Source organism: Cucumis sativus, chromosome 6, assembly GCF_000004075.3.
Source record: "Cucumis sativus cultivar 9930 chromosome 6, Cucumber_9930_V3, whole genome shotgun sequence".
NCBI lineage: Eukaryota > Viridiplantae > Streptophyta > Magnoliopsida > Cucurbitales > Cucurbitaceae > Cucumis > Cucumis sativus.
In genome coordinates this window covers 28,980,729-29,004,563 of record NC_026660.2, presented here as the reverse complement: position 1 = coordinate 29,004,563, position 23,835 = coordinate 28,980,729, and the positions used below count along the sequence as shown (strand labels likewise).

General features: G+C 31.5%; 5 protein-coding genes and 1 long non-coding RNA gene across 7 annotated transcripts; 1 reads left to right on the top strand and 5 right to left on the bottom strand.

The window, feature by feature from the left end:
• Positions 1-288: 288 nt before the first annotated feature.
• HT2 (sugar carrier protein C) lies at positions 289-3,188 on the bottom strand. Of its 2 annotated transcripts, none has more exons than XM_004134914.3 (4): positions 2,962-3,186; positions 2,410-2,732; positions 1,689-2,324; positions 289-1,088 (listed from the first exon to the last, which is right to left on the bottom strand). In XM_004134914.3, the coding sequence occupies exons 1-4, from the start codon at positions 3,095-3,097 to the stop codon at positions 561-563; spliced, it is 1,623 nt and encodes a 540-aa protein (XP_004134962.1). In that variant the 5' UTR covers positions 3,098-3,186; the 3' UTR covers positions 289-560. The 2 variants fall into 2 exon arrangements, with proteins under 2 accessions (XP_004134962.1, XP_031743134.1); XM_031887274.1 differs by having other exon boundaries at positions 580-745; positions 2,962-3,188.
• A 4,449-nt stretch (positions 3,189-7,637) lies between these two features.
• On the top strand, positions 7,638-11,170 carry LOC101211389 (sugar carrier protein C). The gene is made up of 4 exons (XM_011659890.2): positions 7,638-7,887; positions 8,009-8,331; positions 9,716-10,345; positions 10,438-11,170. The coding sequence occupies exons 1-4, from the start codon at positions 7,752-7,754 to the stop codon at positions 10,933-10,935; spliced, it is 1,587 nt and encodes a 528-aa protein (XP_011658192.1). The 5' UTR covers positions 7,638-7,751; the 3' UTR covers positions 10,936-11,170.
• A 2,397-nt stretch (positions 11,171-13,567) lies between these two features.
• LOC116404694 lies at positions 13,568-14,667 on the bottom strand. Its single transcript, XR_004217701.1, has 2 exons — positions 14,534-14,667; positions 13,568-14,043 (listed from the first exon to the last, which is right to left on the bottom strand). It is a non-coding gene; the product is annotated as an uncharacterized LOC116404694 (long non-coding RNA).
• A 1,494-nt stretch (positions 14,668-16,161) lies between these two features.
• LOC116404359 (lysM domain-containing protein ARB_00327-like) lies at positions 16,162-17,649 on the bottom strand. The gene is made up of 2 exons (XM_031886595.1): positions 16,904-17,649; positions 16,162-16,559 (listed from the first exon to the last, which is right to left on the bottom strand). Exons 1-2 carry the CDS (start codon positions 16,977-16,979, stop codon positions 16,363-16,365), a joined length of 273 nt encoding a protein of 90 aa, XP_031742455.1. The 5' UTR covers positions 16,980-17,649; the 3' UTR covers positions 16,162-16,362.
• A 133-nt stretch (positions 17,650-17,782) lies between these two features.
• LOC101211639 (vesicle-associated protein 4-2) lies at positions 17,783-20,827 on the bottom strand. The gene is made up of 7 exons (XM_004134684.3): positions 20,345-20,827; positions 20,036-20,106; positions 19,726-19,807; positions 19,472-19,593; positions 18,639-18,716; positions 18,247-18,366; positions 17,783-18,145 (listed from the first exon to the last, which is right to left on the bottom strand). The coding sequence occupies exons 1-7, from the start codon at positions 20,583-20,585 to the stop codon at positions 18,086-18,088; spliced, it is 774 nt and encodes a 257-aa protein (XP_004134732.2). The 5' UTR covers positions 20,586-20,827; the 3' UTR covers positions 17,783-18,085.
• Positions 20,828-22,910: 2,083 nt separating this feature from the next.
• Positions 22,911-23,826, bottom strand: LOC101211873. Its single transcript, XM_004134685.3, has 2 exons — positions 23,387-23,826; positions 22,911-23,285 (listed from the first exon to the last, which is right to left on the bottom strand). The coding sequence occupies exons 1-2, from the start codon at positions 23,651-23,653 to the stop codon at positions 23,118-23,120; spliced, it is 435 nt and encodes a 144-aa protein (XP_004134733.1). The 5' UTR covers positions 23,654-23,826; the 3' UTR covers positions 22,911-23,117.
• Between the last annotated feature and the right edge of the window lie 9 nt (positions 23,827-23,835).

Sequence of the window (23,835 nt, the reverse complement as noted above, 5' to 3'; positions counted from 1 at the left end):
CCTCCATTCTTCCTTACTCTACACTAACTCCTCCCAATGGGATTGTCTTCTAATACACTCCTTATCCAAACCCTACACTTCTCTAAACTATTCATATTTTATCTATTCTTCAATTTTTGGATCCATATTTCATGGGTGTTTGACATTATATTATTAGATAATTGTATTTCAAAATTAATGAGCAATTAGAGAGAACTAACCTATTTAACTTGGGATTATCAACACACTTCATCTAAGTTTTTTTTTTTTTATCCATAGAATGAATCCATAAAGGTGGAAATACATCCAATCTATAAGATCCAACTTTATTGATGGAGATGAACGTGAAAAAACAAAAACAAAAAAAGTGACAAACTTTTTCCTCATAAAACCAAATGAGATCCCACAGCTTTATTATCTTTGCTGTCTATCATGCTTAAATTCCATATCTAATAGATGTACGCACTTCTCTACCTAAACAACACATGAGTGTAATAAATTCATTTCTTATAGATAAGAAACGGCAAAAGCAAATTGAGAGGTGTAATTGCTTCTAAGTAGTAAGTTGTCAAAGAGACCAATCAATATGTTCTTATCTCATAAATCACATCCAAAGATGGTGTGACAGTTGAGATTACTTGTTGCCTTCTTCCTTCCCTCATTTCTAACCTTCCAATTTGGGAATCATTTTGAGTCATAAATCTTGACCAGTACCAATGGTTCTTCCAAACTTTGATCATTTCTTCAATTGGGATGCCTTTAGTTTCTGGGAGGAAGAAGCAGATGAAAAGTGTCATTACACAAACCCAAAACGCAAAGAAAATGAAGAGACCAAACTTCATGTGGCAAAGCATTGTCATGAAAAGTTGTGCCATTGCAAATGTGAAGAACATGTTTACAGAAACGTTCACACTTTGAGCTGGTGAACGAATTTCCAATGGGAAGATTTCACTTGGAACAAGCCAACCAAGAGGCCCCCAAGACCAAGCAAAACCTCCAACATAATTGCATATGCATAGAACCACCACAAATGCATACCACGTTGGCAACTGATCCTTTACCATTCCATTTACTCCAAATTTTGCTCCAATTTCCCCTGCTACAATCGCCTATCCAAGAATACAACACATCAATTTTATGGCTTTCCATGCAGATGACCTCTTTCTCGGATCCAAATGAAAAAAGATCCACCTTTAGAAAAGTTAAAGTTCTTTTTTTCATCATCACGTGGTGAAATTATCTTAACAAACCTCAAGAAGCAGGCCATGGTGCAGTTATGCACTGTAGCTAAGGTCTTGACACTCGTTCTAGTTGCTTGATACTCAGTCTAGCTATTTGGCACCGAGTCTAGCTACTCAACTTACTCGAGTTGTCTCTTTTCTTAAAATTTTGTTTTTGAAGTAAAAAAAGTACCATATGTTTGAAAAGAAAACATCTTTGACAGTATCTTAAGAAAATAATGACAACTAGAGTGAACATTGAGTAGCTAAGGTCACCACATGCTTTTCTAGTATGATTTCACCATTCGATTCGATGATGTAAGCAAAATGTAAAAAAACTTAACCCTTCCAAAGTTAAGTATTTTGTTATTTGGGTCCTTGAAAAAGGTCATCCACAAGAAGAAATTCTCCCTACTTTTTTACTAGAGAAAGAACAATAAGCTTTCTAATAGGCCTCTACACTTAAAAAAGAAAAAAAAGAAAAAGTACCTGACATATCAACATCTGAATCCCTCCCATGAAAAAAAGGAACCTTCGTCCCCACCTATCAATACCGTAAATCGAAACGACAGTGGCAAGTACATTCCAGGAGCCAGTGATGACGGCGGACATCAAAGAAGATTCGGATTCAAATCCAATAGAGTTGAAGAAGAGGGGAGCATAGAACATGATGACATTGATGCCAGTGAGTTGTTGGAAAAAAGGAATTAGAATGGCCATACAGAGATGGGGTCTGTATTTCCTCTGCACCAAGTTTTTCCATGGATGTTTGAGTTGTTTTGAAGCTTCACTAGCTGCAACCAAATCTTGAAATTCTTGTTCAATATCTTCAACTCCACGAACTCTTCTAAGTTGAATTTTGGCTTCCTCGTGAGGATCTTGTCCTCTTTCAATCATTGAATTTGGAGTGTCCGGTAAAATAATTGATCCACTGGTGATAATCAAAGCTGGGATTATGGCTCCCCCTAAACTCAATCTCCATCCCCATCCACCCTTAATCTTGGATGTGAAATAGTTAACAACATTGGCTATAAGAATCCCTATTGTAATGGATAATTGGAAGAAGAAATTCAAACCTCCTCTGTATCTATAAGGAGCCATTTCAGAAACGTAGAGTGGCACTGACTGAAATGGTACAACAATAACAACTTTTTAAAACATATTACCCAAAATATTATCTATCAGACACTTTTGAAAATTTAGTATGAACCTGATTTGTAAATCCAATACCGAAGCCGAGTAAAAGGCGACCAAGAATTAGCATCCACAAAGCTGTGGCGAAACCATTAATGATGGCGCCAGAGCAGAACAACATGCCACCGAGGAGCATAGAAGGCCTACGGCCGAGTTTACGTGTCACCGTCGATGCAATGAGCGAGGAGACGAGCGCTGCCAGGTAGAGCGACGACGTGAACATCGTCAAAGTTTGACTGTTGTATTTGCAGTACTGGTTTTTTGGGGAATTCAGAATCCTTTCCTTGTAAACATCCCGAAAGAACTTCTCCAGAAATGAGTCCATGGATGTCACCCCACCTCATATAATATTCCAATTCATTGATCGTATTGAAATTTAAATGTTCAGTTAATGGTATAGTTATGAAATGAAGAGTCATACATCAACTTTTCAATTCATTTAAGAAATATACTTCTAAGACTTGAAATATCGTAGTAGCAGTAGCAGTTCGAACTTTCTCACGTACTTTTGAATGGTGATATTTTTTAAACAGAAGATAAAGATTAGGAACATTTAAGAAATTAATACCTGAAATCCCAATATCATAACCGAAAATGAGGCCACCCATGGCAGCAACGATGCATGTTATGGTGACGAAGGGAGTGAGTTTTCCTGGATACTCCGTTATACCCTCACCGGAGAGGACTCTTCCAACTGTAGCCATTTTTTTTATAAAAAAAAAGACCAAAAGAAAGAGAGAAAGAATGTAAGAAAATAGAAACAGATGAGAAGAAATTGGAAAAATGAGGAAAAAAAATAGATGAATTAAGAATTAAGAGATAATGAAGATTCCCCAAGACCTACGAGTCAATGATAACTTCATTTTCTTTGGAAGTTTACCAAATTATTATGCAGTCAAACAATCATGTTGACTCGTATTCTTAATAACATTCAATATCATCTCATGCACTGACTTCTTCTTCCACATCCATTTTTAGTATAATACCATTTTAACTTCCAGATTTTTAATTTAATTTTAGTTTAGTTTTTTTACGTTTCAAAATTTATATTTATAATCTCCATTTTTTTTACTAAATACTTTGTTTTTAATTATTTTTTTTGCACGAGTGTCTATTAATTAATTAAGTTAAAATAATTAAAAGTAGTAAAACTTAGATATTGTAATTATTTTAGTTATTTAAAATTATTTAATAAAAAGAATTGATCATTTTAAAGTGATATTTTTTAAAAATAAAATTTAAATTGTAGTTTAGCTCACTCATGAATGCCACCAATTAGCATGGTCGTTGAATAAATCAAACCCTAATTGTAAACCATCTATGACACTGTCAAAAGTAACATTGAGATAATTAATTTATAATATAATTGATCATTAGATTCAAACGTACATAGAACTAACAAACAAAAATCGGATTTGTTTAGAAAATTTGAATTTGTTTCTGTCATAGTCAAATATTTATGTCTTAAAAGTTGCAGCAGCAGCTAGACCAAGTTTGACTCATTAAAAACATGTATATGTATATAAAGCAATTTAAGAAAGACGACTTATTCAAATTCTTGCTAAATAAATATTAAAGTTCCACCTTTGAACTAAAAAGGAAAAAATAAAAAGCATCTATATATATATATATATCATATGTAATATATTCCATCTGTGATGATGTATATGTGTTGTTTATATAGATGGTTTGTGGATAAGGTTGTAAAATAGTAAAAATAATATAAGGTGAAAATTATTGAAGAGAGTATATGCTGATGTTGTCATAATAAGAATGACATAATGTTAATAATATATGAAGTGATTTTTACAAAGGGAAATGGAGAAAAGGACAAGAGAAACAGCGTAAGAACCCTAACAAAAAATGGTCAATTTCCATAAATTGAGCTAATTCCATGTTTTGACTAACTTCTAATCCTTATCGTTTCCATTCTCTTTAAATCAAACTATCTATACCTATCTTCAAATTATTGGGGAGAATTCAGTTCTTTTTTTTACTCTATTTTTATATAAAACATATATTCTAAAAATCAATTTGGATTATTAACTGTATAATAATACTCTTAAAATTTCTAATTTCAACAACTAACTATCTCTTTGTACAAATGAAAGAATTAAGCTCGTAAATATTTGAGTTATGAAATAGTTGCAATCTAACTATTTTTTCAAACTCTATTAAGGGGAATTGTTATGTTTGAATCACTCTTTAAAACATTTATGTTTGAGTATATCACTCTTATGTATTCTTATAATAGCTAGGAAAAGATCATATCAGTCATTTGAATTTCTCTTTAAAAAGATACCAAATACAAAAATTGGATTTGTAAAACAAAAATTGAGATAGAATTGAATTCAAGGTTGAAGAAAGGATTATCCATCTCTATCCTTACAATTGAAATAGAGGATTTTGTCTCTTTCGAACATTAATCCTAAAAAATGGACAATGAGCATTTTTAGTAAAAAAGTTCAAAGTTATAAAAAATAATTTATCGAAGGATGTGTTCTTGAAAACATTGTTTGATTTTTGGAATTTACTTTTGACGCAAAAATGGTTGACAATCAATACACTTATCCTAATTATTATTATTTCTTTCCTACTTTGAAGATAAAGAAAAGGAAGAAGAAATCAAACCCAAAAAATATAAATAAGGTTACATTTTATTTTTTAAATCAATTGAGTGAGTACTTAATTTGTTTTATAAATATTATGAGATATTCTATTTTCTTCCCCGTGCATCAAAATTAACAACCATGACAAGCAAACTTGTTCATGGTTAGTTTAATATAACGCTTTACGGGTTTGCTTTTTTACTCCACAAAGTAATTGAAATTTTTTTAAGTTATTAATGTATTAATTAGTCATATAGTGAGAGGGAACAAAATTTCAATCTTTTCTTAGAATAACGGGGATTAGTTACTTGTTGATTGATTTTAGTTGTAATATATATTTATCATTGTGGTTATGTTCGTGATTATATGTTGATTAATTATTGCAATTATCTTTATCGTTGAAGTTGTCCATGCTCTTGACAGCTCCAAGATCAGTCTCTTTATTATCAAATCACTAACACTTTAATATTCTCCTTCTATATCAATCAAATTTGAAGCTACGTGATATTCATCGAAAAACAGTTCTTGAGCTAATCCAAATGTGTTCACATCAATACAATAACTACACATAAAAAAAGATTGAACCTTAAAAAAGTTATGCCAATTATTGTTGAATTAACAACTTTTTTCTTAATTTATAATGATATGATTTTTATACTTTCAATCTCATCACAATTTAGGTCATATAAATTTGAAAGTAGATAGATTAAATTATTTAGAAAGTAAAAATGTTTTTTTTTTGTATATTTTAGAATGTGAATAAGATATAGGAGTTTTTTTGTTAACGAAAAGATCGATTTATTAAGGAGTTGACGTGTAAATTTTGGTACCATGAGGAATGAAGCACTACGTCATGATCACAGCACATAAAGCTTTGTTACATATTTGGTGACCAAAAGTGAAAGAAAAGTGTTTACTGTTTAGGGTATCCCTTCTTTGTAACGACCCCACCGCAATCCACACACTTTGTCTACGCCCTCACTTTCAACCTTTACTTTGTATTCAAGTTAACTTTTATTCCCTCTGTTTTCAACCTTGCATCCCCAACTCATTTTTAATCTATTTATACTTATATGATAAACACACATTACTTTTTTTTATTTCATCTACCACCCTTCTTCTTCTTTTCTACTTGAGAATCTTTTACATATGTTTGTGTATGGAATTAAACGAGAAACTTCCTTGTCATATTCTTTACATTGAAATGTTTTGAATGTCTTATCTAAAGTTTTTGAAATGACTACATATAGAGTTTTGAGCCCAACGTTTAGAATGATATTAGCATCTTTTTTTTATTCGTATGTACTATTTAATCTTATCTTCTAATAATAAAATTGTTCTCCCTTTACACACATAGGTATATCTAAATTAAATCTATTGTTAGTAAACCATCCTTTATACTTTTATGGTTTCTTCTACTTGTCTATTTAATTTCAAACATAAGATCATGCCCTTCAAAATTCTTTTTTTCTTCAAAAAAAAAACTATAAATATAGACTAATTCTTTTTTTTTTTAAATTCAAACTTAATTAATATTTGTCTTGTAAATATCTCTCTATTTACTTAATAGATATAATATAATAAATAATATACCTTTTGTTTTTCTTTCCAACATAAAGAAAAAATGATTTCCTTGTAAATATTTTCTTATTCTCATTTAAGGCATTGATCAGAATCAATAATGGGTTGTAAGAAAAAGAAATTCTAATATTGGAAAATAAATATGTTAATTGATACTAATAAAAGAATAATTTAGATGTTGACAATCCTCTTATATATTACAATTACGGTAATTAAGTTAAAAGTCAACAATGATAAATAGTTATTACAGTTAAAGTTAATGTTTTTTTTTTCTTTTCTTTTAAATTTGAGTAGCATGTGACAAATGTATCCAAATATTAGTATTATCATAAAGTAAAAATAGATAAATGAAGTTAGCTGAAATACCGAAATTACCCAGAATGTGAGGTATTAATTACATTTAGAATACCAATCCTAATCTCCTCCTCCTCCTCCTCCGACGTCTCCAATCACCGTATTTACGGGATATGCCTACTCCCATACCACGTATCAATATCACATGGTTTCGACTCTTTTTTCCTTTTTAAAATCTTCCTTTACGACGTCGTTGCATCTTTAAATACGACGTTATCCAAACACTGATAAGGCAACCCCCACCAAAAAAAAAGAAAAGAAAAAGAAAGAAACCGTAAAGAACCTTCGAAAAAAAGGAATTGTAAAGTTATAAATTAGCTGAGTCAGCAAAGTCAAAAAAATTGAAAAAAATATTCCAATACTTAGTTTCGCTGCATAATCCAAGTTGGACGTTTAGCTGGGGTCCACTCCCACCGACGAATTATCTTGTAAGCATTTATGATGAAGTTTTTCAATCCGAGCCCTCTGATTCATCTCTCCTTCTGTTCATCCACACCCATCAACGGTGGATACACCCATCAATTCTTTCACCAAAAGATAACCCCCAAATATTTTCCATCTAATTATTATTTTTATTCTTTTTCCTTAATAAAACCCATTCTTTTTTTTATTTATTTTTAATTAAAAACAAATTAACTTTTGCAAAAGCTACATGGCTTCCCATTTTCACTATAAATATGACGCCTAATTCTCTTCTATCTCTCCATCTTTTACCTTTTGTTCTATATACATTTTCCATATCTTCCCTTCCTCCTCTTTCCTTAATTATTTATTTCATTTTTTCTGCTGCATTGTTTGAATTTTGTTCCTGAAAATGCCTGCTGTCGCCGCAATCGTCCCCGGTGATACAAAAAAGGAGTATCCCGGAAATCTTACTCCCTTTGTTACCGTAACATGCATTGTCGCTGCTATGGGTGGCTTGATTTTCGGTTACGATATTGGAATTTCAGGTGACATGTTTTAACTGTTGAGCTATATGTTTATAGAACGTGTGTGTATATATATATATATATATATATATATATATATATATAAAAGTTGAAACTGAGTTTTATTTTTTTAATTCATTAGGTGGTGTGACGTCCATGGACTCATTTCTGGAGAAGTTTTTTCCGGATGTGTACCGGAAAAAGAATTTGATGGCAACCCGAAACCAATACTGTAAATACGATAGTCCAACTTTGACGATGTTCACGTCGTCGTTGTACTTAGCTGCGCTGCTTGCCTCACTCGTAGCCTCGACGGTGACACGTAAGTTCGGTCGTAGGCTGTCGATGCTCTTCGGGGGCGTTTTGTTCTGTAGTGGTGCCATCATTAATGGCTTTGCTAAAGCCGTTTGGATGCTCATTCTTGGTCGGGTTTTGCTTGGTTTTGGTATTGGATTTACAAATCAGGTACCCCTCATCTTCTTCCTCTCAACTAATAACAGTAATAATTTCTTTTTAAGGTTCACATGATGTATGAATAAAGGTGAGAAAATTTTAGCATTTGAGAACAGTACGATCCATAAGTTACATAGAATCTGACCACATAGCAAGTAATAAATAAAAGTTGCATATAACTTTTTAGGCGGTTGAGTTATACTCAAATTTTCAAGTTTAGTTTAGTTTTTTTTTTTTCCCTATGTTTTGGAATAAGATTTTTTTTTTCTTTGGGAAATATTTAATATGTATTATCCGGTTTGCTTGGCTGGCTATGGCTTTTGATATTAAAAATAAATAAAACTGGGAAGGGATAGCTCGTCGTTATGGTATTATTTGAAGAAGTAATGGACCTGACAACTGCTAAGAAAATGACAAATGCGTCCTTTTTTGTTAGAGAGTTATTTCTGATTCTGATATGCTCTTCTGTCTTTTCCTTTATATGCTTTTTTTTTTTTTCATTTTTCTCACAATAAATCTGGTTTCTTTTATGATTTCCAAACTCTGTTCTGTTCGTGAGAAAAACAAAAAGTTTGAGGGAAAAGAAAAGAAGAAGAGTTAAAAGTACTTTGCTGTTGGCAGTGGGAACCTTTTTGACAATAATGGAAAAAGATCTATCTTTTGGTTGTTTTATTATAGGTCCTAAGACATTGAGATCACATTAACCTGGCCAACTAAAAAAATTATTGGATTTCATTAAATTTGATTAAATTACAAATATCATTTTCAACCCCTTTTTGCTTCCCCTTAATTAAGTAATTAATTAATTGATAATAAATGTTTTTCAGGACAACTCCCAAAAAGCAAATTTGGGTCTTCAAAATATGACGTTATTGTCTTCTCTTCACCTTCTTGTTTCTTACTAATGAAAACAACCTTTCCCAATAAATCAATAAAGCATCTTTTATTATATCATATATATTTTCATAAAAACCCAAAATTTATATCTTTTCCTCTGGTTACAATTAGCTTAAGAAAAGAAAAATATTTCTAAAATTAAAATTTTATTTTATTTATTGTGTGTCACGTCAACGTGCTTTTAAAAATAAAATGAAACTCATTCCTATTAACATCAAGTTTATTAATATTTATAAAGACAAATTTACACTATAAGAAAGAGAATATTATAGTGTATAGTATTATAGATTTTATTGGGTCTCGCGTTCTTAACCATGAATTTATTAGAACTTAATTCAACAATGTTATTAATTTGTATTCATATTTGGTTGTTTAGTACTTAGAATTTGTATTAGGATATATATTTTCACTATAATACTAAATTGATTTCGGTTTGAAAAATTATATAAATCTGTGTAATCGATTTTCCATTATAACAAGTTGTGTTTGTGAATTACAGTCAGTGCCGCTATACTTGTCGGAAATGGCTCCATACAAATTCAGGGGAGCATTGAACATTGGGTTTCAATTATCAGTGACTGTGGGGATTCTAATAGCCAATGTTCTAAATTACTTCTTCGCAAAGATAAAGGGTGGTTGGGGATGGAGACTGAGCTTGGGTGGAGCAATGGTTCCGGCCTTAATAATCACCATTGGATCATTGGTTCTTCCAGATACCCCAAATTCAATGATCGAGAGAGGCCAAATTGATGAAGCCAAAAAGAAACTCAGAAGAGTACGTGGAGTTGAAGATGTTGAAGAAGAATTTCAAGATTTAGTTGCAGCCAGTGAAGCCTCTAAACAAGTAGAACATCCATGGACAAATTTGCTACAAAGCAAATACAGACCTCACCTCACAATGGCTATATTGATTCCTTTCTTCCAACAATTTTCCGGCATCAACGTCATCATGTTCTACGCTCCTGTATTGTTCAACACCATCGGTTTCAAATCCGACGCGTCCTTAATGTCTGCTGTAATCACTGGCTCTGTTAATGTCGCTGCCACAATCGTTTCGATTTACGGCGTCGACAAATGGGGTCGAAGATTCCTTTTCATTGAAGGTGGCATTCAAATGCTTATTTGTCAGGTATTATTCCTTTGCTTTCTGTCTGCATTATAAAGTTTGAAGCTAGTGGGTTAGTACCATATTATTGAACAATGTGAATCTGTTATATGTAGGCGGTTGTAACTGCGGCAATTGGAGCTAAATTTGGAGTGAGTGGAATAGCGGAGAATTTGCCCCAGTGGTATGCAGTTGTGGTGGTGCTATTCATATGTATCTATGTAGCTGGTTTCGCGTGGTCATGGGGACCTTTGGGATGGTTGGTTCCAAGTGAGATATTTCCTTTGGAAATTCGTTCGGCTGCTCAAAGTATCAATGTATCTGTAAACATGATCTTCACATTTGCAATAGCGCAAGTGTTCTTGATGATGTTATGCCACATGAAGTTCGGACTGTTCATTTTCTTTGCGTTTTGGGTGTGTGTGATGACCACATTCATCTACTTCTTCTTGCCAGAAACAAAAGGAATTCCAATAGAAGAAATGAGTAAAGTGTGGAAGACACATTGGTATTGGTCAAGATTCGTGACCGATAACAACTTCCAAATTGGAGCCTTGGAGATGGGGAAAGGAGGAGGAGGAGGAGGAGGAGATCAAATCATTAAGACAGTTTAATTAAATTTCTCTTCTTCCTTTTTTGTTTTTTTGGTGGGAAATGCTTTAAATTTAGTGTAATTTAATTTAGACTATAGGGTTATTGACGTTGACATAAGTTTGGTTATATATATTTTTTTGTGTTTGAAAAGTTGTAGAAGTTATGTATACCTCTCATTCTCTTATTGGTATATAGTGAGAAGAGAATATATTGATATTCTACAATAATAATAAAAAAAAGAATTATTTACTTCCATTTGGTTTCCTTTTGCCTTTCGTATTTGTATTGCTTTAGGGATTAAAAGAGACGACCGTGTGTTTCAAACAAAGCTTCATCATCAACTTTTCTTTTAATAAGTACTTCTATTTTCTATAATCCTTGAATGGTTTGAAAAATGGGAGAAAATTCTTAGCGTGTCTGCATCAATCTACACATCCATTCTCATATAAATTTCTCTTTTTCTTCATCATTTTTATTCTCAAAATTTTGAAAATTTACTAAATACTTTACGCTATTCTTTTATAACATAACTATGATTCTCTCAATTTAGATAAAATTTGATACACGTCAATGCTATGTCATTGTGTAGTTACGTTGAAGATTATCGTGTCGTCTCTTACTTACAACTTACACAACACATGCATATTTTTATACGTTAGTGATATGAAAATCGTGTTTTACTTTCAAAAATTAATATTCTATTTAACCGTCATGACTTGTTATATGTGTATATATTCAATTGTGACCAACATAAAAAATAAGAAATGAAGATTAAATAATATGTTTCTAATTAAAGTTTAGAAAGGTTCTAATTGGTAAATAAAGTGTTAATTCTGTAATTGTTCCTATAAATTCTTAATCTTCTATCTAATATATCCTTTACCTTATTTATTTTTAGTTCACTGACCTTTTATTATCAGTACATACAATAATTATTATAAAAATAGGCCTTAATCTAAAAGATGGAAATATATATGCCCATTATTATTGTTGAATTTAGTGATGTAATATATGACAGATTAAAAGGGTAAGGTTAATACACATAATTCATTCAAAATTCAAAATAAATATTTGATAGTATAAAATTCAATCTTAAAATCAATTGACGAGAAGAAGACTAACTCATTTATCTTATAAGAAGTATTATAGGAACACATACATAACTATAAATTAGTTATCTTTTCTTTTTCTTAATAATTATGTCTGAAAAATGGAGCCTTAATCCTCATTGTGGGAGAGTAACACACCCATTTCATCCGTTTAAACCTAATTTAAGTTATTAAAGTATATATGTTGGACTAAGGAAGAATGAAGTATTCAAATTTTGAGGTGAAAGAAATAAAAGAAAGGATGAGAAGAAATAATATGTATATAGAAAAAAGAAAAGGAAAATATAGGAATGAGAATGGAAGAGAGTGTGAGGCATTTGATAGGAAAAGTTGAGAAGTGAAAATAGATATGGGGATTTGATAATAGGTAAAAGAAAGATTTGCATTCAATTTTATTCACGGGAATAATGAATAAAGAAGAAGAAGACCCACACACACACAGACACACACGTATAATCTGTGTTGTTAGTGAAGAAGAGAATCAATTTTACCCTTTACTTTTGTGAACTGTTGTTAATGGTGAAAAAGGGAATGAACAGAAGAGAATAGAAGAATGTGTATGCAGAAAAAAGAAGCCTTCCTTCACCAAATCTCTTTTCTTTTTCTTTTTTAAAAAATTTGAAAAAGAGAGCCTTACAAAATCTATTTCTTTTTCCCCAAACCAACCAAAAAGCTAAAAAGAAAAAAAGATGCTCAATTAACTTCTTCACGGTGTTTCTATGAACATTACTATCATACATATCCCCTATTTATTCATATTTTGGATAACTTTCATTCAATATTTATATACACTACACATTATATTTTATTTCAACTTTTTCTTTCGCTTTCATTACTTTTTTTCTCCTAATTAAATTAACAATGTTTAGGAATCATATTCCATTTCATCCCATCTTACATATGATCTTAGTCATCAATCTTACTCCCTATTTCCCATATCTCTATATTTTATACCCTCGTTTTCTTTCTAAAGGAAACAACATATTTGTATATTTGTATATTTATATATTTATATATTCTCATATTCAATACGAAAATAAAAAAATAACATCTTTTACTCATACATTTCCAACTCAAAAGGCAACTTTACAAGAAATATTAGTTATTTTAGGCTTATCTATTTCGTTTTTCATAAATTTAATCTTATAAACATACTTCCAAATAGAAATTAATTTTGAATAATAAAATGAATACTAACGTTTATAGAGAAATAAGATAATAGTTTTATTATTAAGATGAAAATATTGTAAAATTTCACACTTTACAAATGTATTTATAAGGATGGTAGCATACTTTTCTAAATACTAGACAAACAAAAATTGTGTATTTGGTCTCTTTTGGAGCACGAAATATTAGATTCAAATTATTTCAACCGCGTTTGTTTGAGAGAAAAACGAGGAGATAGAAGAGAATGAGAGTTGTGTTATAGGTATTATTTTGACTCAAATATTCTTATAATGGATAAGGATAATTCATCCCTTGAAAAAAAAAAAAAAAGGTAAAAATGTAAGAAAAGTTTATGGTATCAAATACTCCAACAAAAAATTAAAGCTATAGGAATCATATCTTAACCAACAAAGTTGAGAATAGGATTGAGATTACATAAAACCAAAATTAACTGAAAGAGAGAAAAGAAACAAACAGACAATCATGAAAAGACAGAAAAGTAAAATTACTAAGAACAACACACAAAGTATAGAGGAGATTTGGGTCCTCCATTTATTGAGTGTGTGGTAGAGACTTTGTTTGAAATTACTTTTTTAATAAGCACTAAAAAAGAGTTATTTGAAATTACAAGGCTTAATTAAAAAGGTGATTAATTTTAAGGGAGGATAAGGACAGCATCGAGACAGAGCCATTGGCCAATGAAAAGATCAGTGCAATTGAGATTTGGATTGATGAAACTGAAGTGGGGAGTGGTGATCTTAAATTTCTGTTCAAGATCAAAGCATGTGTCTCCATTCTTTACTCCATAAACTTTGTTGCATTGTAACTCCAACCCAGCTTCAACAACCCCACCTGCATTTTCAATAATTAACTCACTCCATTAGTTATATTATAACTCACACCATCTCCATATTCATAATCAACAATCTTCCAATCCTCTTTCTCAAATTCAATTATACTAATTCGAAACACCAATGTCTCACTCGTAGCTGCATCTCAATTGTCCACTTAAGATCTTTCCTATATATTTTTTAACATACCATAAAATCCACTTAAGATCTTAACCTTGAATCCAAGAATAAGAGCATAGTTCGGTAATGTGAAATGAAGTTTTTAAAAGAGCTTTGGTTCATAGATTATATAATACTTATATGTTGGACATGTAAAGTATTGTAATTATAAAATGTGTGTTTAATTAGGGTACATATTAGTGTAATAACTATTGTAACAAAAAGATTAATAATAATAGTGTAATTAATGGTAGATTAGTATAGTTAAAAAAAATATGAATTAATATAGAATAATGAATTGAATTGAAGGAGAGTATGAAAAATGAACGTACGGAAGGGAGTAGAACGAGTTTCGACAGAAATAGAGAAAATGAGAAGAGAGAAAGCCAATAGGAAGATGGGAAATGAGGAGGAGATCATAGCCTTAGCCATTTGTATATATATTATTATTTACTTTCTGTTTAATTTGATTTTGGTATAAGGTAAAAAGGGTGTGTGTAATGTGTATTTATAGGTAAAAAAAAAAGAATGATTTGGGGGTGGTAAACAAGAAGCCGAATCGTTGCCATCAAAGTTCCAAAACGTATAATATACCTGCCGGCCCTCAGCTGTGTAGGCGGATGGTACTATGGATGATGTTTCAACCACCCACAACTTGCTCACCCATCCATCCATATTAATTCTTGTCTCAATATCAATTACAATAATATTGGATCTTCCCTATATATAATCTACCACAATATATCATTTATACTTTATTTTCTATCTAAATTAATCGATGTGAAATTTTGTTTGTACCTAAAATATACTGTAGAGTTTGTTTGAGATGTAGACTGATATATATATATATATATATATATTTCTCATCTCAGTAAAAATACTATTCAAAATTTTCAATATAATAAATTTGGTAGAAATTGGAAAAGTGAATTTAAAAAATTAAACAGGTAGATTGATAAAATTATATGGTAAAAATGTAGGGAAGTACATTTCAGAATTTGTTTTAGGGATTGGTGACTGACCATTTAGAGTCGTCCTATTAAGAAAAACATTATCAAGAAGTTAATTAGAAACAATTATTTCATGATGCCATCTCAAACTCTACTTCTAAACTTTGTTATGGGATAGACATTAAACATTGATTTTTAACTAGTTTGTTTAGATTGACTAATTTATTTAAATACTAAAAAATTACAACACACCCAAATTTTTACAATAGGTTTTTTTGGATTAAAAAAATTAATTTAGGGTTTATAACTTATGTATGTAGATTTATTTGTGTTGTTTGTATATATGTTTCAAGTTTTAAAATGTTGAGATAAAATGGTTTTAAAATTTGAGTGAGATTTCAAAAGTATTCTTTAAATGGAATATGTCAAGTTTTATGCCAATTTGAAATTTGAATGTAACTAATTTGTCTTTTGCTCAATTTTTTAGGCTTTGTTACAATTTTGGACCCAACCTCTTTTTTTTAATGAGAGATCGTTATCGGTATAGTTTACAAATTATATTTTTAATATTTTATAGGATAAATTTTAAACCGATAGAAATGAGGTATTTTTAAAAATAGCAAAATAAATTAAAATATTTATGAGATATAGTAAAATTTTGAATTCTATCAATAATAGTTTTTTTATAGACTTTTATGACAGTGTTAGAATTTAAAAAATTATTGTAAAATTTGCTATTTTTGAAAATTATTTATAAAAAGATAGTTAATATTTTAATATTTAAAAAAAATCTCGACATCGATCTCGTCGGGGATGAATAGAGAAAAAGATGTTTAAATGATTTTTTTAAAAAATGGAGTATTTTTACATAGACAAAAACTGATAATTTCTTGAAGAAGTTGGAGAGTTATTGTTACAAATTATTTTAGCTTAATTTCTGATACGTGTACGTAACTTTATGGATTAGTGCAATACATTCTGCTCATCATATAAAATTTAAGACTATGAAATATCTTAACCAATAAATTTAAGATTAGGATTGAGATTACATAGAACTAATTAACCCAAACATACAACAAACACACGGTGAAAATACAATAATTAGGAATCAGCATAAGAAAGATTTGGGTTTTATTATCAAATGAGAATGGGTTTTTGAGTGCTTAAATTAAAATATTATTGAAGACAAACAGGTGGAAATCATATTAAGTTCAGGTAAGGAAGGCATTGACACAGAGCCACTGGCTAACAAAGAGGGCAGAGCAATTGAGGTTTGGATTGATAAAATCGAAGTGGTCTGTGGTGAGCTTGAATGCCTGAGCAATAGCAAAGCATGTGTCTCCACTCTTTACTCCATAAGCTTTGTTGCATTGTAACTCCAAGCTTGCTTCTTCCACAACAACCTCACCTGCATTTCCAAACTCACAAAATGAGCATCAACAATTTCAATAAGTCTCAACATGCTTATTTCTCTTTCAACATAAATTTAAATGGAAAGAAAATCACCCGAATACGTTTCAAATCAACTCAAAATGACTTGGATACAGCTACTATTTCCTCCATATCACTTACCAATAATATAATTGATTCCTATGTATTAACGATCTTAAATTGAAATGACTTTTTCAAGTGCCAAAGATTTCTTATTCTTTGAAGTAATTAGTCGATAATTCCAAACAGAGCATACAAATAATGAAATTATATATATTTTAGAATGAATGGTTAAGGAAAACCTACGGAACAAGTTACGACCTTTTACAGAAATATTGAAAATGAGAAGAGAGGAAGCCAATAGGAAAATGGCAATTGAGATGGTAGCCTTGGCCATAATCCAGTTTCTCTGGCTTTGGTCAAGTAGAAAGCCGTGTGTGTGTGTGTGTGGTTATGGGGTGTTGTTGGCAATGTCACACATGAAACTCCTCCAATTTATAGCTGCAAAGTTTTGGGCAGAGAAGAGGAAGTGCAGAACAAAGCTAGCGTTGCCATCGAAGTTCCAAGCATATAGAGGCCGGCCTTTGTGTAGGCGTTTGGTACTAGAAGATTGTAAACGACGATGCTCCATTTGGATTGGATGAGGTTCCAAGCACATACAACTAGGCCGGAGCCATATGACATAGAACGACACAAATTGATAGTATCATATAGTTCATTTTTGTTAGAAATCTGAAGTAATAGTATGATGATATCATTTCAAATTACTCCTAGTTTTACTTCGAGAGTATCATTTCAAATATCATATAGTTCATTTACTTTTAGTTTTAGTTTTAGAGTATCATTTCAAATATCATATAGTTCATTTACTTCTCTAGAAGGTCTCAAGCTAGTTGTGAAGATCACAAATAATCCTCTTTAATTGTTTGCACTCAATATATTCTAGGACTGATGTGAGATGAGTGATTTCAGCTCAATAAGCTAATATATATAAACACTTATTTCACAAATTCGTCTTAAACCCAATTTTAAAACTTTCGGGTAGGATTAATTGAGATAGAACTACGTGACAACCGAATTGATTTTAAACTAGGGAACAAAATTACAAATAGAATTTCAATATTTCTCCTTCCATGTTTACAATAAAAAAAAAAATCAAGATATTGGCTAATAGAACAAGATTATACAAAAGTAGAAATCTAGGATAAATTCCACCTCAGACAATTTATTAGCGAGAAAGAAACAAATCATATTATCTTTATCTACATATAAAAGGAGTAATCCCAGTCGGTGTCCCAAATTACACAAGACTTGACCTTGGGGGGTTTCGTTCAATGAAAATAAAACAAGTTCATCTTCACCTAAACAATATTTTGGATAATATACCAAAAGAAAAAGATTACATGACTTTTTAAGGGTAGAATCGATACTCGAGAGTTCATTTGGAAATCCCTTTCAAATTACAGAAGCATTGCCGGGAGAAAAAAAAAACTAAAACCAAACCTATACAGAATCTACCCCTTCAACTTGCTGTTTTGCCAGATATCTTTCCCTCCGTTCTTTCTGAAAAGCCACAAAATGGAAGAAGTAACATTAAGAGTGATATTCATTACATTCAAAATATTATTAGATTTGAATTATAAAATTAAGGATAATAAGCTCACCCATTCGTCTATCACCAGCCCTTCTCCAATTATTTTTGGGCCCGATTCCTCCGGTGGTTTCTTGCGTGCCTCAAGTGCAGCATCGGCTTCCGCTAATTGGCGCTTCAATTTTTCTAAAGCCTTGAGAGAATCATATATGAAAGGGATTACTACTTATGCCTCAAATCACAATATTTCGAACTAGATTGTGGCTATACTAGTAAGTTTCTTATTTTCTTTTCCTTTTCTGTGAACTTCTAAACAAAGAGGTTTTAATTATATTCATCACAAAATCTCTCATTCCAAAAAGAACAGAAACGTAAAATAATTTTCAACTTTACACGAAATATTTGATTATATTGGGAGGGTTGGTGAAATTTTTATTCTTATCATCATCCAAGGAGGTAACTTACTGCATTGGGACGTTCTGGATCCAGGAAAACAACCCGCAATATCTGTTCTATAGACACTTGGTCCTTCTGCTCATCAAACTAGAACAAGATAGAAAAAGAATGCTTGATCAGTACTCATTTTACTTGCACTTTCTAGTCAGATACGAACATTTTAAAACAAGCAATGAATGAATACTACATTCATAAATTTGAAGTTTATCTTTAAGTCATCGGGTAAACGAAATACACAGGAAGGCAGAAAACCAAAACTGGGGTTATAAAAACGCACTCCAGTTAATTAGGTCATTTGAGAACTAATCTGTAAAAATCGGAAAGAAACACATTTACACCATTCAAGAGAAGGCCAAAAAGTTTGTATATAACCTTAATGGACTTATCACTACACATCCTAACCAGGAAAAGAAAATTGCCAAGACTCTTAGAAACAAAATTAAAGTATGCAATAGGATGCCAGCGACAGTAAGTTACGCATATTGTGCTGAGAATATCCAACAAAAGTTTAACGATCATCAAATTATCAGCCTAAACTCTTGTACGGAATTGGAAACTCTTGTGCGCAAGCAATACTCCTTTCAGTGTGGCACTTGTAATTAAAACAGCATCCAAACCTGGCTCACAGATGAAAATAGCCCTCTGATTTTGACAAGTGTCGGCTGAAACTACTCTAGAGTCTAGATATTGACAATTCCGTTTCCTCTTAAGGACTCATCAAGTTAAAGTGAAACAAGACAAAACTGAACATTTGTAACTAAGACCTAATTAACTTGTTGAATAAAACATCCCACAAAACGTAAATAATTGGAAAAGCGAGCTAAGGGAAGATTGAGACGCACCAGTTCAGGCACATAATCCATTTGTCCTTTCACCTTCAAGCTCATAATTTTAAACTTAACCCTGTTGTTCTTTTGATCCACAGGTTTCTCGTTGCTTTCGGGAACCTCAACAAACTTGAAAACTAGAAGATCCATCCAACACCGACGGCAGTTAAAAACATATATATATAATAATATGATGATATAAGAAAATAAGCATAATTAACAATCAAAGCTGTTACATATGAACTTAATAACAGAGACAAAATGAATACCAGTGGCTATGATGCTCTCTCCAGGGGCAAGAATTGCACCAGGAGGACGCATGAAGCAGCTTTTTGGTGCAGTTGTTTGGAACTGTATGAAAGTTCAAACACAATGAATCAATAATCACGATAAGCCGAATTCTACAAACAGTATTAAAAGGAAAGCTATTTTTGGAAATTATAGCTATTAATACTAGCACACGAACTCACTGTCCAGTGTCCACTGATTAACAAAACGGTGAGAGAAAAATTCTGTATGCTCGAAATATGGATACAAATATGCAAAACAGTATGCCTCAAATAGCACGTTCATTCGTACCTTGAATGCAACATAAGATTTGCTCGTGTTTTTTATTCCAATGGCACTCCTAACCTGCTTACCAGGCTCATCTTCAAAAACAGAAAGACGAATCAATTAAAAGAAAGATCAACCAGAAAATCAAATCAATTAGAGAATTCCAGCTGTCTAAAGCCGAAATGTAGCTGATAGCTAAAAGTCAACAGCAGATCGAGATCACAGGCACTAGACCTAGAATGAACAGAACAAATCCAACTAAAAAAATCGAACAAAATTCATATAACAAATAAAGTAAAAAAAAAAAAAAAAAAAAAAAAAAAAAAAACTCACAAGGAAAGAAAAGCTTATTCGATGGATCAAGCTTGAGCCGGCGCCGCGTCGGAAGCAGCGACCTAGCAACAGAGGAGACAGAAGCGGAGGTATGAGGATTGGTCCCCTCGACAGGCGGATGAGTTTGATGAGAAGTACGAGAGGAAGTAGTAGCACCGCCAGTGGAATGCTTAAACGTTTGCTTCAAAAAACCCCAGACCTTTCCATCGGACGTTGACTTTTGGTCTTCAACAGCCATCATTGAAACCTCCGAGACTCAATCAGAGCATCGGACAGTAAAGAAAGTGGTGGTTGGAGATGGGAATTGAGGAGGAGGAGCCACGGCAGTTGATGATGGGCGTTAAGAGGAGGAGGGGTCGCTTTTTAGTTCAATGGAAGCGGAAGACGAGGTGGAGAGAGAGAGAGAGAGAGAGAGAGAGAGAGGTGATAGAGAGCGGAAGTGAAGAGAATAAAATTAAAGTGAAGAAAAAAGAGTTGAGGTCCGGAAGGGGGGCGTTTTTAGCTTTTTATTGAATGTTGTTGTCCTTGGGTTCATGATTAGCGGGGGAAACTGATCGATCCACGCGTCTAAAACCTTGTCTTCTATATCTAATTATCTTTTTTTAAATAATAAAAAAAAAACAATATCATTCGTTCCTCATACGCCATTTCCCCCCCTCCTTTTTCTTTTTGGTAATAAAGACAATTGGGTACCCATAAATTCAAACCACCAATCTCAATTCTCTATATTACTTTCACCTATACCTATTCTCAATAAACCCCTCACCCAATTCTTTTTTTTTTTTTTTAACATATACATATATTTTCTTAATTATTATTTTTATTCAGTAAGCTCGCCATTGATTTTCTTTTACAATTGAGTAGTGGTTTGAATTTAATTAAAAAGGGAAAATATAAAATTAAGTTAGTGTGGAAATCGTGGGAATGTAAAATGTTGGATGTAACTCTAGGCTTTTTAAAATATATAAGTGGATGACTGCTTCACCATTTATTATTGGTCTCAATTTCAAATTTTAAAAATTATAAAAGGTCAAATTTTAAAATAATAACCAATCGTCTAAGGTGGTTTCTGGTGCTGACTTTGAAGCTTGCTTTGATTTGTTCAAATTCTTAAATCATTTTCCCTCGCTTCCACTTCCGGATATATTCTTCTCTTTTTCTTTTTTTTAGGTAAGCAATGGTTGAATCCGAGTATAACCATTTCAATTATAGTTTTTGTTTTCCGTATCTTTTCAATTTTCTTATTACTTAACTAGCTTTCTTAAAATATAACCTTTTTAGGGTTAATAACACGATCAAACATATGGTAAAATTAAGAAATACAACTAAAATATCTAGAATTAAATTTTATTTAAATGAATTGTGTTCACAAGTATAGATCCACCCGTTTTTGTGAAGATGATTGGTTGTTGAATTGTTGTAAGAATGATGATGTATTATTATTTCCGGTTTGAGTGATATTCCGCTAGAGATGAAAGGAAGCATACCACTTAAAATTATTTAAATTTGAAGATACGACACATAATCTTTCTTGTAAATTCATAGAATCTTCAACGGTGCATTTTTAAACTATTGGAAGAATAAATCAAATTTATGCTAACATGGAATATTAACTCATATTGTAATTAAATATTAATAATTACAGTACAATGTAAAATAACAACAAATTTGATTAAGCGTTTATTATTCTAATTTCATAACATAAGACCATTATGTGCTTTTGGGAGAAGTGGTGTGAATGAAATGATATATGTGCTTTTATTAATTTGATTAATTTAACAACAATCTATATTCAACATTGGTGGACAGAAATAAATAAACAGATAAACATTAATTAGTGAGTCCAAGCCCCACTAATGGCACTATAATTAAAGAGTAATCTTATTAGAAAAAGACTATAATTAAAGAGCTATTTGGCGTATTTAATGGGTGAAAGAAAGTTTAGTTTCTTTCTCTCATCCACCCATAATTATACTTTTTAATAATAATAATATAAAAAAAATCAAACCCATAATCATAGTTAGAGAAGAATATAACATTTCGGCTCTTATAATAAGCATTATCCTAATGCTTTAAATTTTTGTAATCTATGAAACCAATAACTAACTTTTGTTATAACTAAACAAGTGTTAGTTAAATAAAATCATATTTATTTTACAGTTGAAAACAAAGCATACTTTAAAAGGGATTTGCTACCATTTAATTTGAATAGGTTTAGGTACATATTTGTCTAATGAATTATCATCTTAAGTTTAATTTAATTATTTTGTTAACTCTTCTTACCCATCGTTAAAAAGAAAAAAAAACATATAAATAATAATACTAAAGAAACATGTAAGGAAGGGAAACATTCCCACAATTGATTTATTTTCAAAACCTACCCAAGTAAGATAAGCTTACAAGAAATAAATAAATAAATAAAAAGAATCAACAAGAAGTTTTGAATAATAATAAAAAAAAAGATAAAAGTTTTGATTTAATACAACATTGTATATCTAGTTTTTTTAGAAATAAATGCGAGAAAGTAAAGGTAAAAATGACCCTTTAGATTATAAATGGTGTATACTAAAAGACAACAAATCAATAAATTAACTTTGAATTTGAGGTGAAGTAAACTAGTTGAGACCATTTGAACTTTATGATTGATCCTAAATTAAACGAAGAAGAAAAAAGTTAATTAAATCCCCAAATATAATGCGAAATTAATTGTGTGTTTAACAGAATGTGGAGGGAACATGAATAGGAGGGAGTGTAATTGGTCGAAGAAAAAAGATCAGAAAAGAGGATCAGAATCATCCCATTGAAGAACAGCAGAATCCAAATTCTGCTCTCTTTTCAACTTATCCTTGAGAAACCAATCGCATAATCTTCCCGCATTCAACTCTTCAATCGAGCATTTCTCTTCCTCCGCAATCACTTTCAGTAAATTCAGAGAAGATATCTACCAGACACACAGAAACACACACAACACCATCAATTATATATATTTATATAATTAAAAGAGAGAGAGAGAGAGAGAGACCAAAACAGAGGAAATTATACGGTTAAACGGCAGAGAAATCTTTCGTGGGTGCTGAGGCCGGATACTTCTACGAGGCCGGCTTCTTCGATGGTCAGGAAAGTCCGTTTTTGAGGGCCTTTGCCTGATCCGGACGGCTGGGCGTGGGTTCTGAAGGTTGTTTTGGTATGTGAGAAATTGGGCTTAGTTATTCTAATGATTGGAATGGGGTTTTGTTGAAATTTTGAAGAATTGTAAGGGAATGAAGTATCAAATCCGTTGTGGTGAGTGGAGGGTTTGAGTGAGATCATTTCTTGTTGATTGTTGAAGTGAAAGAATGGTGTGGAAGGAGGAAGATGATGCAGGGGGTTATCGGCTACTGCTTTTATGTGGTGGGGGATGGAGTAAAGGGATAAATGAGAATGTGCATTTGTATTTTTTTTTTTCCTTGTTCCCTTCCTCTTTGGCGTTGGACTGGCACGGTGATTTGATC

Excerpts from the sequence above, each read along its gene's own strand:
- HT2 (XM_004134914.3), bottom strand. The coding sequence starts at position 3,097 with ATGGCTACAGTTGGAAGAGTCCTCTCCGGTGAGGGTATAACGGAGTAT. Across the intron at positions 2,733-2,961 it reads TTATGATATTGGGATTTCAG|GTGGGGTGACATCCATGGAC; the intron begins GTATTAATTTCT and ends ATATTATATGAG. Across the intron at positions 2,325-2,409 it reads GTATTGGATTTACAAATCAG|TCAGTGCCACTCTACGTTTC; the intron begins GTTCATACTAAA and ends GTACCATTTCAG.
- LOC101211389 (XM_011659890.2), top strand. The coding sequence starts at position 7,752 with ATGCCTGCTGTCGCCGCAATCGTCCCCGGTGATACAAAAAAGGAGTAT. Across the intron at positions 7,888-8,008 it reads TTACGATATTGGAATTTCAG|GTGGTGTGACGTCCATGGAC; the intron begins GTGACATGTTTT and ends TTAATTCATTAG. Across the intron at positions 10,346-10,437 it reads TTCAAATGCTTATTTGTCAG|GCGGTTGTAACTGCGGCAAT; the intron begins GTATTATTCCTT and ends TGTTATATGTAG.
- LOC116404359 (XM_031886595.1), bottom strand. The coding sequence starts at position 16,979 with ATGGCCAAGGCTACCATCTCAATTGCCATTTTCCTATTGGCTTCCTCT. Across the intron at positions 16,560-16,903 it reads TTTCAATATTTCTGTAAAAG|GTGAGGTTGTTGTGGAAGAA; the intron begins GTCGTAACTTGT and ends TTGGAAATGCAG.
- LOC101211639 (XM_004134684.3), bottom strand. The coding sequence starts at position 20,585 with ATGATGGCTGTTGAAGACCAAAAGTCAACGTCCGATGGAAAGGTCTGG. Across the intron at positions 20,107-20,344 it reads GAATAAGCTTTTCTTTCCTT|ATGAGCCTGGTAAGCAGGTT; the intron begins GTGAGTTTTTTT and ends CTGTTTTTGAAG. Across the intron at positions 19,808-20,035 it reads AATCTTATGTTGCATTCAAG|TTCCAAACAACTGCACCAAA; the intron begins GTACGAATGAAC and ends ACTTTCATACAG.
- LOC101211873 (XM_004134685.3), bottom strand. The coding sequence starts at position 23,653 with ATGATCTCACTCAAACCCTCCACTCACCACAACGGATTTGATACTTCA. Across the intron at positions 23,286-23,386 it reads GATTTCTCTGCCGTTTAACC|ATATCTTCTCTGAATTTACT; the intron begins GTATAATTTCCT and ends TGTGTCTGGTAG.